We start from the raw sequence: 20,810 nt of genomic DNA on the forward strand, positions 1-20,810 counted from the left end.
GCACTTAAACTCCCACTATTTTCTTTCTCTCCTCTCATCAGATAGTTTTATTCCTATTTTCCAAAAAAAATGAAGGATTCAAAATATCCTTCTTCTCTATCCCTAATGATGAGTTTTTGTTCCCATCTCTCTCCTGTACCGTGGGGTAGGCAAGTAAAAAATCCTTGTTCCCCATTAAATTCACTTTCTTCTATCCTGCACTTTCTTTCCTCCTGCCTTCAAACATACAGTGTTCTCTCCCTCCTTAAAAAGAACTTTAATTTGAACGTGCTGCCTCTTCTGGCCACTGTCATGTTTCTTTCCTTCCTTGCATAGCCAGACTTCAAAGGTGAGTGGGCCATATTCACTGCTTTCTCTTTTTCTCTCTTTATGAACCTTCTTAACCTTTTCTGAGCCTTTAATCTCTTTCCCTGCTCTGTAGCATTTAATACTGTTGACCACTCCTTTACTTGAAGAATAAATTGGATTGAAAGGGCATAAGGTAGCTATATGGTCAGCACAAATGCAAGATATTATTATTATTGTATCATTATTACCATTGAAATACTGGCTTCCATTCTGGAGGCCATACTATAACCATTCTATGTTATAGTACGGAAAGTTCTATACTAAGATTCAGAAAACTGAATTTTAACTATGGCTGGTAACCATGAGAATCTGGGCAAGTTACTTAACTGGTTCAAGATTCATATTTCCGATCTGTGCAATAAAAATACCTTTGCCTGCTTCATAAGTTGCTGTGAAGATTAATTAACTATGTAAGAAAGTACCTAGAAAATTTTAAAGCATCATACAAAATGTATGTTTATATTAATTACTTTTACTTCTTGAATTGCTCCCTTAGTGTTTTTTCTGAAAGAGTATTTTTCAAGATGGATTTCATTGTTCTGAGATGATCATCTTTCTCTAAATTTTCTCTCAGAAAGACTTCATTCATTCTCCCAGCCTTAACAGTTATTCTTTTTGTTTAGATGAATTTATGTATTCTCAGATAAGACTCCTGAGCCTTTGCCTTCCTCCTGAGTACCAAGCCTGCATTTTCAATTGCTTACTGAACAGTCTAGTCACTCATTTTTTGGTGCATAAAGCAGTTTGGAGAATGCAAAGATACAGTCCCTACCCTCAAGGAATTTCCAGACTGATAGAGAAGAAATGTATATAAACCAGGATGAAAGTAGGCAAAACGAGATAAGTCCCATAAAAGAAGCAAAAATAAAATGCTAAAATGTAGTAGTAAGATGGAGGAGGTAGATTTTAAACTGTTTCAGAGAAGTAATAGAAGTTAACCTGAACAAAATGAGGAGGGGGAAAAGGACATCTCAGAAACAGCAAACAACATGAGCAAACAGTAACATGAATAAGAAGAAGAGGTAGTACACAAGTGGCAGGTTCGGGGCATAGGAAAACCAGAGGGTATGTGAAGGAGAAGAAAGGAAAGGTAAGGGCAAATCAGATCAGTTCTAAGATGTGCTATTTTCCCCTTAAATGTACCATATCCTAAAGCAAACTTTCCTTCTTCTTTCCCCTCCCACCCATATATTTCCAAACAATGAATTTTCCACCATTGCTTCAGATTGCAGCCTTACATAAGTGTTTGGCTGTAACCAGATGGTGGCCTATGTTTGGCACCTGCTTTGTTTCCAATCTTCTGGGTCCTTGCTTTGCTTACTCCTTTTCCCACTTACCTAAAATATTTTACCTCTCTTCAACATCTCTTCAGTTCTTTCCTATTTTAAATCCAGTTCAAATTGTTCTTTTATTACAACACTTTACAGAACCATCTCATAATCTTCCTTTTCCAACATTTTTTAAAAGCATTAATTACATACTATCTTGATTTGGTAAGTATATAGTGCCTTATTTTGTTGTTATCCTAAACTTTTACTTAAATTTTATGTAACTATCCCATGTTTTTGTTTTCTCTCTTTGATAACATTGTACCTTTATCAGAGCAGAAGCCATGTATTTTACATATCTTTGTGTCTCACACATTACCTAATACAACAGCTACATATAGAATTATGTCTTTGGGCCTATTTTGTAAAGCACAGTCAGGGCTTTGTGAAAAGCATTAAGTTTATGAGTTACTTTCTGAACATATTTTTGACTAAAAATTTTATCTCCCTAATTTATAATTTTTGTACTTTTTGTGCAGTAGTTCTCTATCATATGCTCTATCTTGTGTTTGAGGTTATATTTTCTCCCAGTTGATCAGAAATAAACACATTTAAATTGAACCAGAATAATTCATAAGAAATCACTAGGCACTGAAAACATTTACGGGTATGTCAGTGTCTTAATTCCTTGTTCTCTGCCTAGAAAAATCTTAGACTTTTTTGAGATGTTATCTAAAACTTGGAGTTTTAAAACATTTCAGATGACTTTAGGTGTTGTTGTTTTTTTTATAGGTATGGAAAAGTTGAGGCCACTCGCATATTGTTAGAGAAAGGAAAGTGCAATCCAAACCTTTTAAATGGACAGCTTAGCTCTCCTCTTCATTTTGCTGCTGGAGGAGGACATGCTGAAATAGTACAGATTCTCTTAAACCATCCAGAAGTTGACAGAGTAAGTTATTTTCGAGGTTTGTTGTTGTTTTGATGTTCAAGCAGTAAATAACAAGTAATAACACAAAAAATGTTCCATTGTGTACTTGAGAGATCAGCTGAAAAATAAAAATAAATTTCACTTACTATATAGAATAACTATTATGTATAAAGTTTGCTTTTGTACATAAATATTTTTTATTGTGAGAAAATATGCCTTACATCAAATTTACCATTCACGTCATTTTTAGGAGCACAGTTCGGTGACATTAAGTACATTCACATTACTCTGCAATCATCACCACTATCCATCTCCAGAATGTACACAAAATTTAACCTCTTTTTATTTTATATTGTATGTCCTCAATAATATCTTTAAGAGTGAAAAATATTTTCTACCCACTTTCTAGAAATTGTATTAGCAAATATTTGTGTGAAGGGAAAAATAATAGTTTTAACAAAACCTTTGTTGTATCTATAATCAGACTTAAAACAAAAAAATCACATTGATTAGTGCTTTGAGCCTTTCATTTATCTTTGGCAATTCGTGTTTAAGTATAGCATGTACTGAGTATGGTTAGTATTTGCTTAATACTCGAGAAGAGTCTCTTTTTCATGAAACTTTGATTGATTGAATGTTTTCCCTTAGAATACCATATATTTCTAACGCCTTTTTTCTTTCTCCTTTTCTTTTGCCAATATTTCCAGCACATCACAGACCAGCAAGGAAGATCCCCTTTAAATATGTGTGAAGAAAACAAACAAAATAATTGGGAAGAAACTGCAAAATTGTTAAAGGAAGCCGTTAACAAACCGGTAAGAATTACCTTCAGAAAGCCAAAATCATACTTAATAAGTAATTTGAGGATCTGTGGCAAGAGTAGAAGGATAAATGGCTAGATTGCTTCTTTACCACTTGTATAAAACCTCATGGTTAGACTTCATAGATATTAAATTTGTTACCATCCCTAACATTCAGACATTTAATTTTGCATAACTAAATGAAACTTGCATAAATAAATCTGTTAATCACTTAAAATTAATCTAATCTCCGGTATAATCTCTATGCTTGAAGTGTTAATTACAAATTGTAATCTGTTCATTGAAGCATCTCTCTCTACTTAGGCCTTCTCAGCAGTATTTTATTTTTATAAAAACTGACATTACACATCATTCATTAATTTAGTTTCAGCAAGTTACCTATTACACATTCATTTTCCTCCTCAAGAAAGTGAATGGGTTAAAATAGGAGAGTTCCTAGCTCTTCTGTTCTGTCATTTCAACCTGACCTTGCCATTTAATTATATCCAAAATAATTAGCAGTGACATTAACATAGAGAAGAATTAACGATTAGAAAAAAAATCACTTATGCCTAAAAGTTACGGTGACGATAAAACTATCATCAATTTAAAAACTGAAAACTTGCAAACTATATAAAAGGCTTTATACCAACAGATAGAGGATAAAAGTTTGATACCAACCAATATAACTCATATGGCCAAACCTTTCCAGACATTCCCATTAACTAGACAATAAGTCTTTGTTGAGTGTTTCTGTGAATTTAACATCATAAAATGCTGAAAATGGTAGAGATAAAGAATATAGGGTCTCTCCCTTTAAGTATAATTACTCACACCCACAGTTATACATATTTTGTCAAAACATCATTCCATGAGTACAAGGCAAAGACAAGAAACTAGATAAATGGGGTAGGCACCCTTATGTTACACTTCTTGGCACTTTATTTTCTAATTGTATAGTTAAAACACTGTTTTTTTTTCTTGGCATAATTTTTATATTAGAATGTGTAAGATAAGAGTAATTAGGTACTTTTATCTAAAATGAACTGTCCTAGAAGTTGTTTGGAGGCATCACTTCCCATAACAATAAAAATGTGTTGAGAATATCTTTCTGGGATTTTCTGAACTAAAGGAAAGAAACTGCTTCAAGGTCCATCATTCCCTAATTTTTACCTGCAAAGTTTTCTATCACAGATTCCTCTTAGGACAAATTATTGTTCGTATACATTTCTACAGTATAATTTGTGCCCACTAGACTCATGAAGTACTTGACTAACACCAGATTTAGTTAACAAATCTGTATTCCCCATGTGATATTTACCTTGCACATTATGGCTTTAAAATATCCTCTCAGAAGATTTTGAAGTTGAATTTTTAAAAAAGCCATTTGCCTCAGTTTCGAAAACTTACTTGACCATGAACTATCCAGAGGAAACATATTAGAAAATATAAATAATAGAAGTAAAATTTTAAAAAATAATGCCAGCAGATTTGCACTTGAAGCAGTTTTTTTGGTATTTTCCATGTAAGAAGTCTGTAATAAAGCAGATATAGTTGAAATTAAAGCATTCTGTTGGATTGGGATGTATAATTTCTAACCAGGTTGCATAATTTATCATCATTTTTTATACTAGTATGAAAAAGTTCGAATATACAGAATGGATGGATCATACCGTTCTGTTGAACTGAAGCATGGAAATAATACCACAGTGCAGCAGATAATGGAAGGAATGCGTCTCTCTCAAGAAACACAGCAATATTTCACTATTTGGATCTGTTCGGAAAATCTCAGTAAGAAAGTTGTTATTTTGTTGTGCGAACCTCATTCCTTTTTGAGAGTGGGTTGGTAAATTTAAGTATAGCATCAACTTATTATTGACTTTTGAATTTTGTAATGATATAGTGTTCTCTTTTTATATAAATTGTTAATGCTCAAACTGTTGAAACAGGTAAAGCCTCTGGACCCTCCCTCACCTTTCATCCATCTCTCCTTCCCTCCCTCCCCTTTCATCCAAACAATTATTTTAAGTGGTAAAAACCAAAACATTTCTTCTCTGGCAATGGACTTTGATTTGAATGCCATTAAATGTGGTGCTCATCCAACTTGCATTTATTTTCAGAGCTCAAAATAATACAAAAGTATTTTTCTTTACTTTTCTATCAGATCTTTTTATTTAAAATAAACCTAACGTCACTATAGATTTCTCTCAAAGTATTGTAGATATATAAGGAATTTAATTGAGGTTATAGTGATTGGTTATCTAATGGTTTAATTGTATTTTTAAAACCAAATTGTACTCATTTATCATAATTAAATAGGCTATCATGGAATTAAGGGTCTTAAATACATTTAATAAATTTTATTTATTTTAAGAATTCTCATAATTCTTATTCTTAAATACAAAAGCATTTAACTTCAAATTGGGTAGTAACATTGATTAAAGTCAATGTTTATTTAAATTTTTTCCTTTAGTTTGTGTGTATTCAGTACTCAAGTGCAGAGAGTTTAATACAGAGTTTCTATGTGTTGATACAATTGATTTATTTTTACATTATCATTTATAAAAGGAAAGATGTTTTTCAGGCCTTCAGCTCAAACCTTATCATAAACCCTTGCAACATGTTCGGGACTGGCCAGAAATACTTGCTGAATTGACAAATTTGGATCCCCAAAGGGAAACACCACAGCTTTTCCTAAGAAGAGACGTGAGACTCCCTTTGGAAGTTGAAAAAAAGGTTTGCTTGGAAATGTTATTTACAGTCATTTAAATGTACAGAATTCATTGAGTTCCTATTGTAGGCACTAGAGGCAGAAATTGTGCTCTTCCTGTACAGTGAGGTTTACTCTGTTTTTCTGCTTAATCCTCACATCCCTGTGGTTTAAGTGGTAGAGTTTCAGTCAAAGCCAACTTACAAAGCCCCTGGATAGTTTTCTGTTTTCACCTCCATTGTCTTAGAATACAAAAGAAATAAGAGAATTTATCCTAAAGAGAATTAGCAACCAGATGGAAGACAGATTATACAGAAAATAAATAGTTAGAATAGTTAGAAGGAAGCACAGTGTCACAGGTAAACTTAATAAAGGGCTAATCAGTTGTGTAAATTTCAAAGAAGTTTACCTTGGTGTGGGAGGAAGAAAAGAAAACATTCTGGATGAAGAAGATTTTTTTTTGCAAAGGGGACATAAAAAATTATTCTCAACAAACAATAAGTAGCTGTTCTCAACCCAAGCAGAAGACTATATAAATAGTAAAAAAAAGAGAATACAATTTATATTTGATAAAAAGATCTGTTCCAAACAAGTACGTTTGGATTTGAATTACTGTAAATATTAGAGGAGAGGTGAGATAATGCCATCTGAAGGTTGAATGGACAAAGAAGAAACCTAAGGGAGATATTACAAGTTAAGCTAGGTATGATAGTCTAAATACAGTGGTAGCTATGAAAATTGGGGTAGTGGGGTAGTTCCAAGTCTCATAACTGTGGAAGAAAAAATATGCAATGTATTTCCTGATTCTTTATTCAAGGAAATAATAAACAAGGTTAAGCAAATTTTAGCACATGAAAATTTCATTGAACATGTCTAAACTTGGTAAATGTTTTGTACCTGAGTACTCAGATTGTTCCTCTAATATTATCAAAACCAAAGATAGATTTAATTGTGTCAATCAAATATGCTGGGAATTATATAAAAATTTGTATGAAATTTACCAAAAATGAAGATCTTGATTATTCATCAAAAATGTGTTAGAATCACAAATAGAATGAAGGAAAAAATACCCACATGATCATGTCAATTGACACAGAAAAGGCATTTGAGAAAAATCCAATGCCCTTTCATGATGAAACTCTCAGAAAACTAGGAATAGATGGGGACTTCCTCAGTATGGTAAATGGCGTTTATGAAAAACCCACAGCTAACATACTCATTGGTGAAAGACTGAAAGATTTCCTCCTAGGGTCAGGAACAAGACAAGGATGCCTGTTTTCACCACTGCTATTTAACATAGTACTTACTGGAAGCTTTAGCCAGAGCAATTAAACAAATGGAAGGAAAGAAGGAAATGAAGGAAGGGAAGGGAAGGGCAAAGAAAGAAAGGGAAGGGAAGGAAAGGGAAAGGAGGGAGGCAGGGAGGGCGGGAAGGAAGGAACGAAGGAAGGGGAAAGGAAGGAGGGAGGAAGAGAGGAAGGAAGAGAAATAAATAAAAGTCATTCAAATGGGAAAGGAAAAAGAAGTAAAGCTATCTCTGTTTACAAAGAACATAATCCTATTATTTTGGAAATCCCAAAAAATCCACAAGAAAGCTATTAGAGCTAATAAGTGGATTCAGCAAAGTTGTAGGATATGAAAATCAGTTGTTTCTATACACCAGCAACAAACAATCCAAAAGAGGAAATTAAGGAATCCATTAAAATAGCATTAAAAGAATAAAATACCTAGGAATATGTTTAACAAAAGAGGTGTAAAGTTGTACAATAAAAACTACAAAAACGTTACTGAAAGAAATTAAAGAAGACTTAAGTAACTGCAAAGACATCCTATGTTCAAGGATAAGATTTAATATTGTTAAGATGATGCTAGCAAAGTAATCTACCAATTCAGTGCCGTCCCTTAACAAAATTCCCACAGGCTTTTTTTTATGGAAATGGTGCTCCTCAAATACATGTGGAATTAGAAAGTATCTTGAATAGCCAAAACAATCTTGAAAAAGAGAATAAAGTTGGACGATTCACATTTCCCAATTTCAAAACTTACAAAATCATAAAACTTTTAGAAGGAAACAACATATGCGTAAGTCTTCATGACCTTAAATTTGGCAATGGATTTTTAGATGTGACACCAAAACATGAATAATAAAAAAACAGATAAATTGAACTTCATCAAAATTAAAAACATAAAATCAAAGGACATTATCAAGAAAGTGAAAAGATGACATAGAGAATGGGAGAAAATATTTGCAAATGATATATCTCATAAAGGTTTACTGTACAGAATATATAAATAGCTACAACTGAAAAACTAAAAGACAGCCCAATTAAATTGGACAAAGGATTTGAATAACATTTCTTCAGTGAAGATATATACAAATGAGAAACCAGTTCAAACAGAGGATGGCTACAATAATAAAATTTTATAAAGGAAAATGACGAATATTGGTGAGGATGTAGAGAAATTGGAACCCTTGTACACTGCAAGTAGGAGTGTAAAATGGTGCAGCTGCTGTGCAAAAGAATTTAGTAGTTCTTCAAAAAAGAAAACAGAATTACCATGTGATCCAGCAATTCTACTCCTAAGTATATACCCAAAGAATTGAAAACAAGAAATCAGATACCTGTGTGCCAATATTCATGGCAGCATTATTCACAATAGCCAAAAAGGTGGAAACAAACTAAGTGTCCATTAACAGATAAATGGATAGCAAAATATACATACAATGGAATACTCAGCTATAAAAAATGAATGAAGTTGTGATACGTGCCAAAACATAGATGAGCCTTGAAAACATTGCACTAAGTGAAATAAGCCAGACACAAGGATAAATATTGTATGATTCTACTTAATATAAAATATCTTGATATTAACTATCTAGAACAGGCAAATGCATAAAGACAAAGTAGATTAGTGGTTGCCACAGGTGTGTGGCAGGGGGAGAATGAGGAGTTATTAATGGTAACAGATTTTGTTTGGGTGATGTAAAAGTTGTGGATATAGTGGTTATGGTCGCACATAACCAGTGGTTATGAGTATAATTAATGCCACTTAATTGTATACTTAAAAATGGTTAAAATGGCAAATTTTTTTTATATGTATTTTAAATTTTTTGCTATATGTATTTTAGCACAGTTTCAAAAAATGTATTAGGTCCCCGAAATCTGCAAATAATCTAAGTATACTGAGTCCGTCTTCCTTCTCCACCTAAGTAATATTTTAAAAGTTGGCTGCTAGAGAAAAAGAACAATAATAATAATACTTGGATGATAAATTGCATAATTATGTTATAAATAATATTAAGTGGACTCAGGTGAAAAGGAAGCAAGGCTTAGAATACTTAAGGTAAATCAAAATATCATGATCATCTGGTAAAATAGCTGTGTTCTTTCACTCATGTAATTAAGGCATTGCTGTTTGTACCACCTGAAAAATAGAAGAGTTGCATTTATTGATTAGCCTCATTTTTCTAAGAGGATGAAGACAGCCTGATTTCATTTAAAAAGAACAATTGTTGACTAGTACTAAATATACTATTAGGAAAGATAACTCTTCTCTACTCAAACTCTTCAAATTCATTGTCAATTTTTATTAGAAAAATGTATTTTCTTTCAATCTTCTAACATTTTATTTTGAGACATTAAAAACCCATAGGAAAGTTGAAAAAGTAATAAAATTCACACCATATACGATTCATTAAATCACTAATTCTTAATATTTTGCTTCATCTTTCCTCTTCTGTGAACCATTTAAAGTGAGTTGCATACATTATGGCACTTCATCCTTGCATATTTCAATATGCATCTTGACCAAGGACATAACCTACATACTACAGTACCATTTACAACGTAATAAAATTAATATTTCCATAATATCTAATATTAGATCCATATTTAGATTTGATTGTCTCTTTAATCTTTTATAATCCAGAACAATCCACTCCATCATTTTTTGCCATGAAATTGTTTTTTTTATATTATATGGAGTATTTTATTATTTCAGTCAGCATGAAAGAAATAATTTTTTCTGTAAAGAATTTGGATCATTGTGAGCTATATTTGGAAATATTTTAAGAATTCATTCAGAAACTATAATTGGTGATTATTTCCAAATAGAACTATATTCTGTAGGCTAGCATTTTTCAATCTTTGTTAATCCTTTCGGATAAAGTGAAACCTTAAGGTTTTTAAAACCTAAAAAAAAAATCATATGTTCTCCTTTAACGTTATTTGAAAGTGCAAAGTATTTTTAGTTATGTAAAAAATGTTTGTCTTAAACTTTTTTAATCTACATGCACCCTCTGGGAATTAACACACTTCTTTTTATCTTTGAGATTTATTACTATATTGTATGAAGCATAGATAATAGAAAAATGTTTGAGGAATATAAAGAATTTAAGTAAAGTTGTACTAGAAATTATCCATATCCATAAATGGATGAAAATTTATTAGGCTGTAAATCAGAGGTTAACAAACAATATCCTATTGCCATATCTGACCTACTGCCTATTTTTGTATATCTTACAAGCTATCAATGGTTGAAAAAAATTCAAAAGAACATTTCATGTTACGTGAAAATTCTATGAAATTCTAATTTCAGTACCCACATATAAAGTGTTATTAGAACACCACCACCCCCATTTGTTGACGTATTGTCCATGCCTGCTTTTACACTACAATAGCACAGTTGAGTAGTTTTAAGAGACTATATGGTTCACAAAGCTTAAAGTATTACTCTTTGGCTCTTAATAGAAAAAATTTGACAACCCCTACTCTTAAGCAATAACAGCTTATTTATATACAAATATGTAGCTTTTGCTTTTCCATATTGGAAAGTGACAAGTTGTACATTTGTAACAGGAAATCATAGCCTAATAACCAAATTATACTTTTTCTTTTTAAGATTGAAGATCCTCTAGCTATTCTTATTCTCTTTGACGAAGCCAGATATAATTTATTGAAGGGCTTTTATACAGCTCCTGATGCCAAACTGATAACATTGGCAAGTCTACTGTTGCAAATAGTTTATGGAAATTATGAGAGTAAGAAACACAAGCAAGGTTTCCTAAAGTAAGTATTTGATAAAATGTGTAGTCTTGTACTATATTCAAGATTCAATTTAACTGAGAAAGTTTAGAAATATTATGTTTTTAAGAAATACTATGTGTTATACCTTGGTTTGGAGTTAAGTACAATTGGCCCTCCGTATTTGTGGGTTCCACATCCATGGATTCAACCAACCACAGATCAAACCCATGTACATAGAGGGCTGACTAAGGGCCTTGAACATCCTCGGGGTCCTGGAACCAATTCCCCGCAAATACCAAGGGACAACTGTAATACAAGGCATGGAATGAGGAAAGAAAAAAAAGTATGGTGTAAAGCATTCTTTAAGTTATATTCCAAAGTTAGTTTTCTTATATTTGACTATAGTTTGATAACCCTTATGCTTTTAAAATTTATCTTTACTGTATGTTTAAATAAGTTCACTAAAACCTGACTTGAATAACTAATAGAAGAATGTTATAAAGCAGATGCGCTTAAGAATCCCACCACAAAAACTAGTTTCATGTTTCATGTTGAGAGAAAGCATTGCAGTTTTAACACATCTAAAGTTTATTGTGGTTATCAATTTTCAAAAATTTTTTGTGGTTATTGAAAGAAGAAATATTCCTCTACATTGAGGAATGTTAGGATTGTGGCTTTTGCCTAAAATTTTTTAGAATTCTCTGGTGTTTTACAATGTTGTATTTTTTAGCTCAAAAATCAAGTTACTTGCCATTTGTGTCTAAATGATTATATTACTTTAGCTACTAAAGATGTTTTCTGTAAAAGATGTTGGCTTGTTTACTTACAGTGAAGAAAATCTAAAGTCCATTGTACCTATTACCAAATTGAAAAGTAAGGCACCTCACTGGACAAACCGAATACTTCATGAATACAAGGTAAGCTGTTTAACAGAGCATTTTATAGACTTGTTGAAATTTTGTTAGTGTTATTTTAAACATGGGTACATAAAATATATAGTCCTAAAATTAAAAAAGGGTTTTCTGGTTCACATACCTGAAACTGAAAGTAGCAAGATATTTTTATTATTAATAATAAATAATACCTTTTCCTGTATACCTTCTATGTGCTAGATACTGTGGTAAGGGCTAGAGATTTAAAAAAACATGAAATAATACACTATCTGTATCCATGAGGCACTTAAAAACCTAATAGAATAGACAAAAACAGTATTTTAGACCTTGATATTTCTTCCTTTTTTTTTTAATGTAAGATCTCAAAAGAAAAATTGCTCTTGGGATAATGTCACACAATTTTATTCTTCTTTGGGGGCAGCCTTGATTTTAGAAACTGCTTAGTTGACCTATTTGGATTATCATAAGTACGTTCTTCACATCTCTTTATTTTACTTTATTTGGTTTTAGACTCTTAGTTCGAGTGAGGGTGTTAGTAAAGAAATGCATCACCTTCAGCGCATGTTCTTACAGAATTGTTGGGAAATTCCTACCTATGGAGCAGCTTTTTTCACAGGACAGATATTTACAAAGGCAAGCCCCAGCAATCATAAAGTCATCCTCGTGTATGTAGGAGTAAATATAAAAGGACTTCATCTCCTCAACATGGAAACTAAGGTAAATTTTCAGCTTATTGGCTGTTTTTGACCAGTCACATTATACCAGGGGTGCAAAAAAAATGTATACATATGACTTGTATTCATCTTTTGTTATCGGTATATATTATTACAATTTTAATTCAGTTTTTTCCTTTCTTAAAATGTGTATACATTTTTTGGGCACCCTCTGTATATCTAAAATAACGGTAAGAGCGTACATGAAAAATCTAGAAATGGCATACATACAAGACTATTCATTGCAATATTTATAATAGCAAAGGATTGGGGGGAATTAAATGATTATCAGTAGGGGGTTAATACCTTGCAGCCATATTAAAAAAAATGAATATTTTTATGTAGAATGCTCCAAGATATATTTTGTGAAAAAGCAAGGTGCTGAACCAAATGTAATACACTGACCTTTGTTAAAAATGGAGAAGTGGACAGTTACCCAAAGAGAAAGAAAACATTAACTCAAAAAGATACATATACCACTTTGTTCAATGCAGCATTATTTACAATAGCCAAGATATGGAAACAACCTAAGTGTCCACTGATGGATGAATGGATAAAGATGTGGTACACACACACACACACACACACACACACACACACACACGAATATTATTCAGTCATGAAAAATGAAATCTTGCCATTTGTGACAGCATGGATGGATCTGGAGAGTTTTATGCTAAGTGAAAAAAGTCAGAGAAAGACAAATGCCATATGATCTCATTTATATGTAGAATCTTGTGGGGGGAAAAAATCACCTGAATTCATAGATACAGAGAACACATTGGTGATTGCCAGGGTTGGGCAAAATGTGTGAAGGGGGTCAAAAGGTACAAACTTCCAGTTGTAAAATAAATAAGTCATTGAGATGTAATGTACAGCGTAACTAGAGTTAATAATTGCATATTTGAAAGTTGCTGAGAGTAGCTCTTAAAATTCCTCGTCAAAAGAAAAAAATTTCGTAATTGTATGGTGATTGTATGTTAATTATAGACGTATCGTGGTGATCATTTTGCAGTATATACAAATATTGAGTCATGTACACCTAAAACTAATGTAATATGTCAATTATACCTCAATTTTTTTAAAAATGGGGAGAAGTGAAGATTATATTTACATAAATATATATTGCTTGTGTTTGCATAAAAAGTCTCTTGAAGGCTTTAGAGAAGGGAACCAGGTAACTGGGAACAAGAGTAGGAGGGATACTTTTCATTATATACCATTTGCAACTTTTAGAAAATTTCAACTGTGATTATATTATGTATTTAAAAAATCAGTTAGATTTAAATGAAAAAATACAGATTTAAAAAGGAAATATCTGATACAAGAGCTTCAATTTGAAAATTAGAATTAGTTATAAGAACCTTTTTGGGGGGCAAGATGAAGTGTGGAAGGCATTGTGAATACCCACCAGAATACTTCACAGCTTTTCAGTCGAGGCTTGTGACTGTATTGTGCTCCTTTTTCTAAAGTTATATAAAATATGGGGTTGGTTATCAATTATTTTTAGTATATTTAACACATTTCACAGGATGAACAGCTTTCTAGTTAGTGTAGGAAGCTAATAAAAATTAAATCTATTTTGTTTATTTAGATTTGTAAAGAATAAATCATTTTCCAAATCAGTTAAAGTAATAACTAAGCTTATACATTTAAAAAAGACATTTTAGAGTAGGAAATTTCATCATAAACATAATTTTTATTTTCATTTCTATAAGACTTTATTATGTAATCACATAACTTCTGAAAGTACCCCAATCCTGGTTTAGTCATTTGATGATGATAATGCAGGGTCCTGGTTTAGTATTTGATGGTGATAGATATGCCTGTGAATGAAGATAGAGAATATGTAGAGACATAGGGCTGAAGAGGGACTAACTTTAGTAATTGACCTGGAACTTGATTTTTTGAAGTCTCTGATGTCAGCTTGCTTTTGGGTCATTTGCTTATCATTTTCTATTTAAACTATTTCATTTATACAAAATACAAGTAGGTTCTTACTAGCTTGTAACCACTTTTCTATGTATATTGTACACACTAAGTTTGTTAAAGAAAATGAAGAAGTTCTCCTCACCATTTCAGAAAAGTTTTCCTCTACTATTTCAGAGCATTTCGTACCAATAACTACAAATCCTTTTTCATTGAACTGGATGGTGATGCTGTGGGTGTAACACTGATAGACCCGTTTCTCTAAACTGTATTTTATGTTTGATTTGTGGTAGCATTCCAAGTTTAGGCAGAAATAAAAAGTTTTATATCGTATTCAAATGATGGTTCAGCAATATATTATATTTCATATTATGAATAATATTCTGGTCTAGGAGTTAAGGGAGATAGCAGCAGTATCAGGCAGAGGATGATAACAATATTCTTAATTAACGGGGTGCTTTTTCAGGATAAGATTTTCAATTTCTAGAAATGCAAATAGAAATGCTGTTCTTGGGTATATAAAAACATGATTGAACCCAAGGGTAATGATGTTTTCTGTCCATATAATCATTATCTTGTGCTCTGCAAGCCACTGATAAATTTATAGCACATATGAAAGCTACAAGATGATTACATTTTCTAATCATCAAAGGTGAGAGCAATCAGCTTGTCCTCAGTTGTCTTAGATTCACCAAACTCTGCTAGGGTTGAATTGACAAGCTTGGTTAAACAGAGTAGACACTTTTGTCTGCAAAAATACCTTCATTTACATTTAAAACTCTACTTGGGATGCAGTAGCTTTAGACATTCTCAGGAACAGCCATAGAATACTGCTGTGGGTTGGTTTTACTTGTATATACAGAGGGTGCCAAAAAAATATATATATATACACATTTTTAGAAAGGAGAAAACTGTTAAAATTACACTGATGGTAACCACTTTGAGCACCTCATGTAATTGCAGAATCAAACATGACTTGTATTGACTTTTGTTATTGGTATATATTGAGTATTACAATTTTAGTACAGTTTTTTCCTTTCTTAAAATCTGTATACTTTTTTTGGCACCCTGTGTGAGTGTGTGTCTGTGTGTGTGTGTGTGTGTGTGTGTGTATACACCAATTACTTGGTATACTATATATGCCCTCCGTGTATGTGTGTATACATATATATACATATATACACGTATGTGTATATATGTATATATATATACACACACGCGCGCAGGTGTATATATATATAATATACATATATATTACATATATATATAACAGAGAGAGAGAGAGAGATACCAATTACTTCTATCATCTATGTTTTGTTTCTTTTTGAAATAATGAATATTGCCTATCAGAAAATATAGCTCAGCCAATTTCATGTGCTCATCAGAGACCAGTCTGTTCTACTTACATAAAATGTAGACACTATTGAATAGAGAAATACACTATGTTGGGGTTCATTGTTTTACTATAGTGAAGCATTACAGTCTTCATAACTGAACTGTACTTGGTGATATATCTTCAACCTTAACAGCACCACTGCCACACACAGGTAATAGATTACCCTTCGCTGATGTCAGTTTATGTTGACCATAATGCTCTTCTGAAATAAAACTGCTTATTTAAATACCCACATAGTGCTGTTCCTCATGATCACTTGTCAACATCAGTTTCTCCTTTCTGTCCTGGTCAGCTACATGGTACTCCTGATTACTGTGGTTTTCTCTTTTCTGCTCTCAACTATCCCTGCCATTTCTCTTGTGCTTTTTGACTTCCCTCACTCAGCACCTTGCCCTTTGTAGGTTTTACCTCCTGAGAGCTACTTATCCTTCGGGAGCAGATATCAAAACCACAATGTAGACTCTGGTTCATCAGCTCCATTCAGCTGTTTTCATTATTGGGGATTTCTCAAGAATTCCTTTTTTTCCTGTATGTTGTCTTTTAACAACAAAACCTTATTTTTAACTTATGGTCTCCGTACTTTTATTGATAGTTTGACCTCCATATAACTGAGTTGCTATGCCACAGATGTAGTATTTTTATACTAAACTGTTTTGACTCTATATAAATGGACCTCTTGATTAAACAAATTACAGATGACTGATCCAAAGATAAGCAGTTTAAGTAATACATCTTGACTCAATGTTTCAGTGTGTACCTTGGTCAATAGCTAAATATTTTAGCATATCCTATCAATAAAGTTATATTTTACAATATAAATGTAGATGGCTATTTTTAAAGAAGAATGTTATTAGTTTCCCATTATACATAACATACATTCATGTAAATTAATTATACTGTTTCATTTATGGAAGCTCAATTTTAAAATGCTGTAAACCATTATCTTGTTAGCATATTCTTAGTTTATTATTTACAATCAATGTTGAGAACTCAGTCATAGAAAGCTCATGTTTCTAAACATACATATTTTAAAAGATGGGATGAACACTTTGTGTGTGTATACAAAGAATATATTTTTAGGGCAAGAAAATGCAAGTTACTTCTAGGAAAGACTTATTAAAAATACTCAAAAGAATATGTTAATTTCCTACTTAAATATACCATTACATTAGGAAAGTGTAGGAATAGGTTGCTCTAAATAGTTCTGTTGAATTTATGAAGGATATAATATATTACTAATTTTTAAAATTATGTTTATTTTTACAATAAATATATCAGTATACTTATTTTCAGTGAAATGAAATTGCCTAAGTCAACATGTTACGTAGGATGTGAATATTCAAAAAGTACTGAATAAAGTAAAAGTAATTGTTTTAAGATGCAGAAAGTGAAAACTTGTAGTACATTTAATTATGTATCTTGAAAGTAACTGATTAATGGAAATCTTTTTTTCCCCTCCAGCTTTAACTCAGATATATTGACATATAACATTGTATATGTTTAACATATACAATGTATTGATTTGATGTACTTATAAATTGCAAAATGATACCACCATAGTATTAGCTAACACCTCTATCAACACATAATTACCATTTCTTTTCTGTAGTGAGAACACTTCAGGTCTCTCAGCAACTTTCAAGTATATAGTACAGTATTATTAACCATACTCACCATGCTGTACATTAGGTCCCCAGAACACATTCATCTTATAACTGCAAGTTTTCACTCTTTAACCAACATCCCTTCGATTTCTCCCACCCACCAGCCCCTGGTAATTATCATTACACTCTGTTTCTGTGAGTTCAGCTTTTTCAGATTCCACATGTAAGTGATATCATGTAGTATCTGTCCTTCTCTGACGTATTTCATTTAGCATAATGCCCTCAAGTTCCATCCAAGTTGTCACAAATGACAGAATTCCCTTGTTTCACATAGTTGAATAATATTTGTGTGTGTGTGTTTATATGTATATACACATACTACAGAATGGGCATCTTTTAAAAATCTTTGTCAAAAGAATGTCATTGTTCTCAGTCTTCTGAGAGTCTACCATATATGTAATTCTGTACTGCAGGCTGTGTGGGTTACTGCGGTGCTTTGAATAGGTTTTATTGACATTAGACCTGACTAGATAAATATAGATAGTAAGAGAAGATAGGTATTTTTAATATATATTTCAATACAACAATTTCTAATTATTTTGTAGGCTTTACTCATCAGTCTTAAGTATGGTTGTTTTATGTGGCAGCTGGGAGATGCTGATGCATGTTTTCAGATCCATAGTATGGAAAATAAAATGAGCTTTATAGTACACACAAAACAGGTGAGTACTCTTCAGTTTTTCTGTACTTCTAATAATGAACTACCGTGTTAGTAAAATTATTTTTTTAAATCACTGTCCATTTTACTTCAAGGAAAACTGCTAATTTGAAATTAAAATACTTAAAATCAATGAAAAACGGCAGGCCTTTCTTAAGCGAATAAAGCCAGAAACTTATCTGAATAATTTGTTTCAGTCTTATAACAATGAAACTTTTTCTGCCATTTAAAAAAATTCTGGCGAGTATTCCCTATCTCTTCTATCAAGTTATTAGGTCGTCTTTCCCTCTTCTTGACTGGTATCCTATCTGATCCTCTAGTTGTATCCAGTAGGTTGTTTCTTAAATCCCTTCAAAGCCTGAGTAAATACTTTATTCTTTTTTTTTTTTAAATGGTTCTCTTGTTTTTTTTTGTTTTGTTTTGTTTTGTTTTAAGATTTTTATTGGGGAAGGGGAACAGGACTTTACTGGGGAACAGTGTGTTCTTCCAGGACAGGACTTTTTTCCAAGTCAAGTTGTTGTCCTTTCAATCTTAGTTGTGGAGGGTGCTGTTCAGCTTCAAGTTGTTGTTCTTCCAGTCTTAGTTTTGGAGGGCACAGCTCAGCTCCAGGTCCAGTTGCCGTTGCTAGTTTCAGGGGGCGCAGCCCACCATCCCTTGCGGGAGTCGAAACCAGCAACCTTGTGGTTGAGAGCACGCGCTCCAACCGACTGAGCCATCCAGGAGCTCAGCGGCAGCTCAGCTCAAGGTGCTGTGTTCAATCTTAGTTGCAGGGGGCGGAACCCACCATCCCTTGTGGGACTCGAGGAATTGAACTGGCAACCTTGTGGTTGAGAGCCCACTGGCCCATGTGGGAATCGAACTGGCAGCCTTCGGAGTCAGGAGCATGGAGCTCTAACCCCTGAGCCACCGGGCCGGCCCAATACTTTATTCTTGACAAGCTGCCTCCTGATGAAAAAGTACCTTTTCAAATGCTAGGGAACTGCCTGCTGCCATGTATGTCATTTACTCATCTAACATGTTTCATATTTATTGTTAACATGTTTTACTTTGTAGGCTGGCCTCGTGGTAAAATTGTTAATGAAGCTAAATGGACAGTTAATGCCTACTGAAAGAAATTCATGAGAAGAAAGCAGCTGATACTTAAGCAACCGCATTTTGTGATAACAGATTTTTTTCCGTGAAAGATTCCTTAAACTATTACTTTTAACAAGCACTTAAGTCTCGTGTAATATATATGTTTACTATTACATTGTACAGAATCTGTACTTAAGTTTGGTGTGTAATATACCAATTAGTTTTATATAACATCTTCACATAAGCTATTCTAATTTTTCAGAGAAACACAAAAAAAGTGTAGATTGATAGTATGTATAATATTAGAAAAATAGTAAGCTTTATAAAAAGTTATTTTTGTTAAATAGTAAAGAATTTAGAGTGGAATGTGAAATTAAAATACATATAGCTTTGCTATAACTTTGTGTGTCATTTCAAAATATACTTGAAAGTTAACATGATTTGAATAAAGAAATGTATTTTCTACTTAAACCATAAATAATACTGTTATTTAAAACATTTTTCTGTTATCTATGAAAATTTTTTAGCATGTTTTTTAAAGACTTTGTTAAAATGGATCTAGGATAAGCTAGTATTTCTCACAGTATAATTCTTGAATGCCCTGCATCATAACTACCTAGGTACCCCTTAAGAAGGAGGATTTTAGAGACTCACTCTAGACAAGTTCATTCACTCTCTGGAAGTAGCAGAGCCTGCGAATCTTAGTTTTTGATTTATTTTCTGTTGAAATAATTCCATACCCAGTATTGAATTTGGATTATTAAAGTTAAGTAAATTATACAAAACTGCCTGGCATACAAGCATATATGTACATAGATACACAGATTAAATGACAATCTCTAGATATTAAGTACATGTTATATTTTTATGAGTTGGCTTAATTCATTTATCGTGCCTGTACATTATAGGAAGTAGATCACCAAATATCTGCTCGTTTCATTTAGGGGAGTACTTGGGGGAGTGAACTGTTCTGTATCCTAATTTTGATTGACAAATAGTGTATTTGTTAAATCTCACAAAACTGTACATCATAAAAGGAACAATAATCCTTCAAAAGGTGAGTGAATAAACACACTCAGGTACATCCATACAGTGGAATACTACTGAGCAACAAAAAAATAAATTATTGAGGAACAATATGAATAAATTTCACATTTCACATGTGTTATGCTAATTGAAAGAAGCCAGGCTCAAAAGATTATACTGTAACATTCCCTTCCATTCAGATGGCATTTTGGAAAACGCAAAACTATAAAGTGAGAAAACAAATAGCGGCTATCAGAGGTTAAGGATACGGGTGAGAGGATGTGGGAATAAGAGCGGCATCATGAAGGAACTTGGGTGAGTACTGATATCACAGATGAGGAGCTAACTTCATTAATCTGCTGTGTAACAAGCTCGG

At 32.5% G+C, this 20,810-nt stretch overlaps 1 protein-coding gene across 11 annotated transcripts in view; it reads left to right on the plus strand.

Annotated features, from left to right (window-relative positions):
* Positions 1 to 20,769, plus strand: part of KRIT1 (KRIT1 ankyrin repeat containing) — a 36,673-nt gene extending 15,904 nt beyond the window's left edge. For 9 of the 11 annotated variants that reach the window (XM_033088032.1, XM_033088025.1, XM_033088027.1 and 6 more), the window contains 9 exons: positions 2,409 to 2,565; positions 3,252 to 3,359; positions 4,979 to 5,135; positions 5,929 to 6,080; positions 10,957 to 11,123; positions 11,911 to 11,998; positions 12,485 to 12,691; positions 18,222 to 18,338; positions 19,388 to 20,768. In XM_033088032.1, coding sequence (XP_032943923.1) covers positions 2,409 to 2,565; positions 3,252 to 3,359; positions 4,979 to 5,135; positions 5,929 to 6,080; positions 10,957 to 11,123; positions 11,911 to 11,998; positions 12,485 to 12,691; positions 18,222 to 18,338; positions 19,388 to 19,456 — 1,222 coding nt within the window. In that variant the 3' untranslated portion in view covers positions 19,457 to 20,768. Of the gene's footprint in view, positions 1 to 2,408; positions 2,566 to 3,251; positions 3,360 to 4,978; positions 5,136 to 5,928; positions 6,081 to 10,956; positions 11,124 to 11,910; positions 11,999 to 12,484; positions 12,692 to 18,221; positions 18,339 to 19,387 lie in introns of all 11 variants that reach the window. The other 2 variants (XM_033088033.1, XM_033088034.1) reach the window with 2 other exon arrangements.
* Positions 20,770 to 20,810: the final 41 nt, after the last annotated feature.

This window comes from Rhinolophus ferrumequinum, chromosome 20, assembly GCF_004115265.2.
Source record: "Rhinolophus ferrumequinum isolate MPI-CBG mRhiFer1 chromosome 20, mRhiFer1_v1.p, whole genome shotgun sequence".
In the NCBI taxonomy this organism is placed as follows: Eukaryota; Metazoa; Chordata; class Mammalia; order Chiroptera; family Rhinolophidae; genus Rhinolophus; species Rhinolophus ferrumequinum.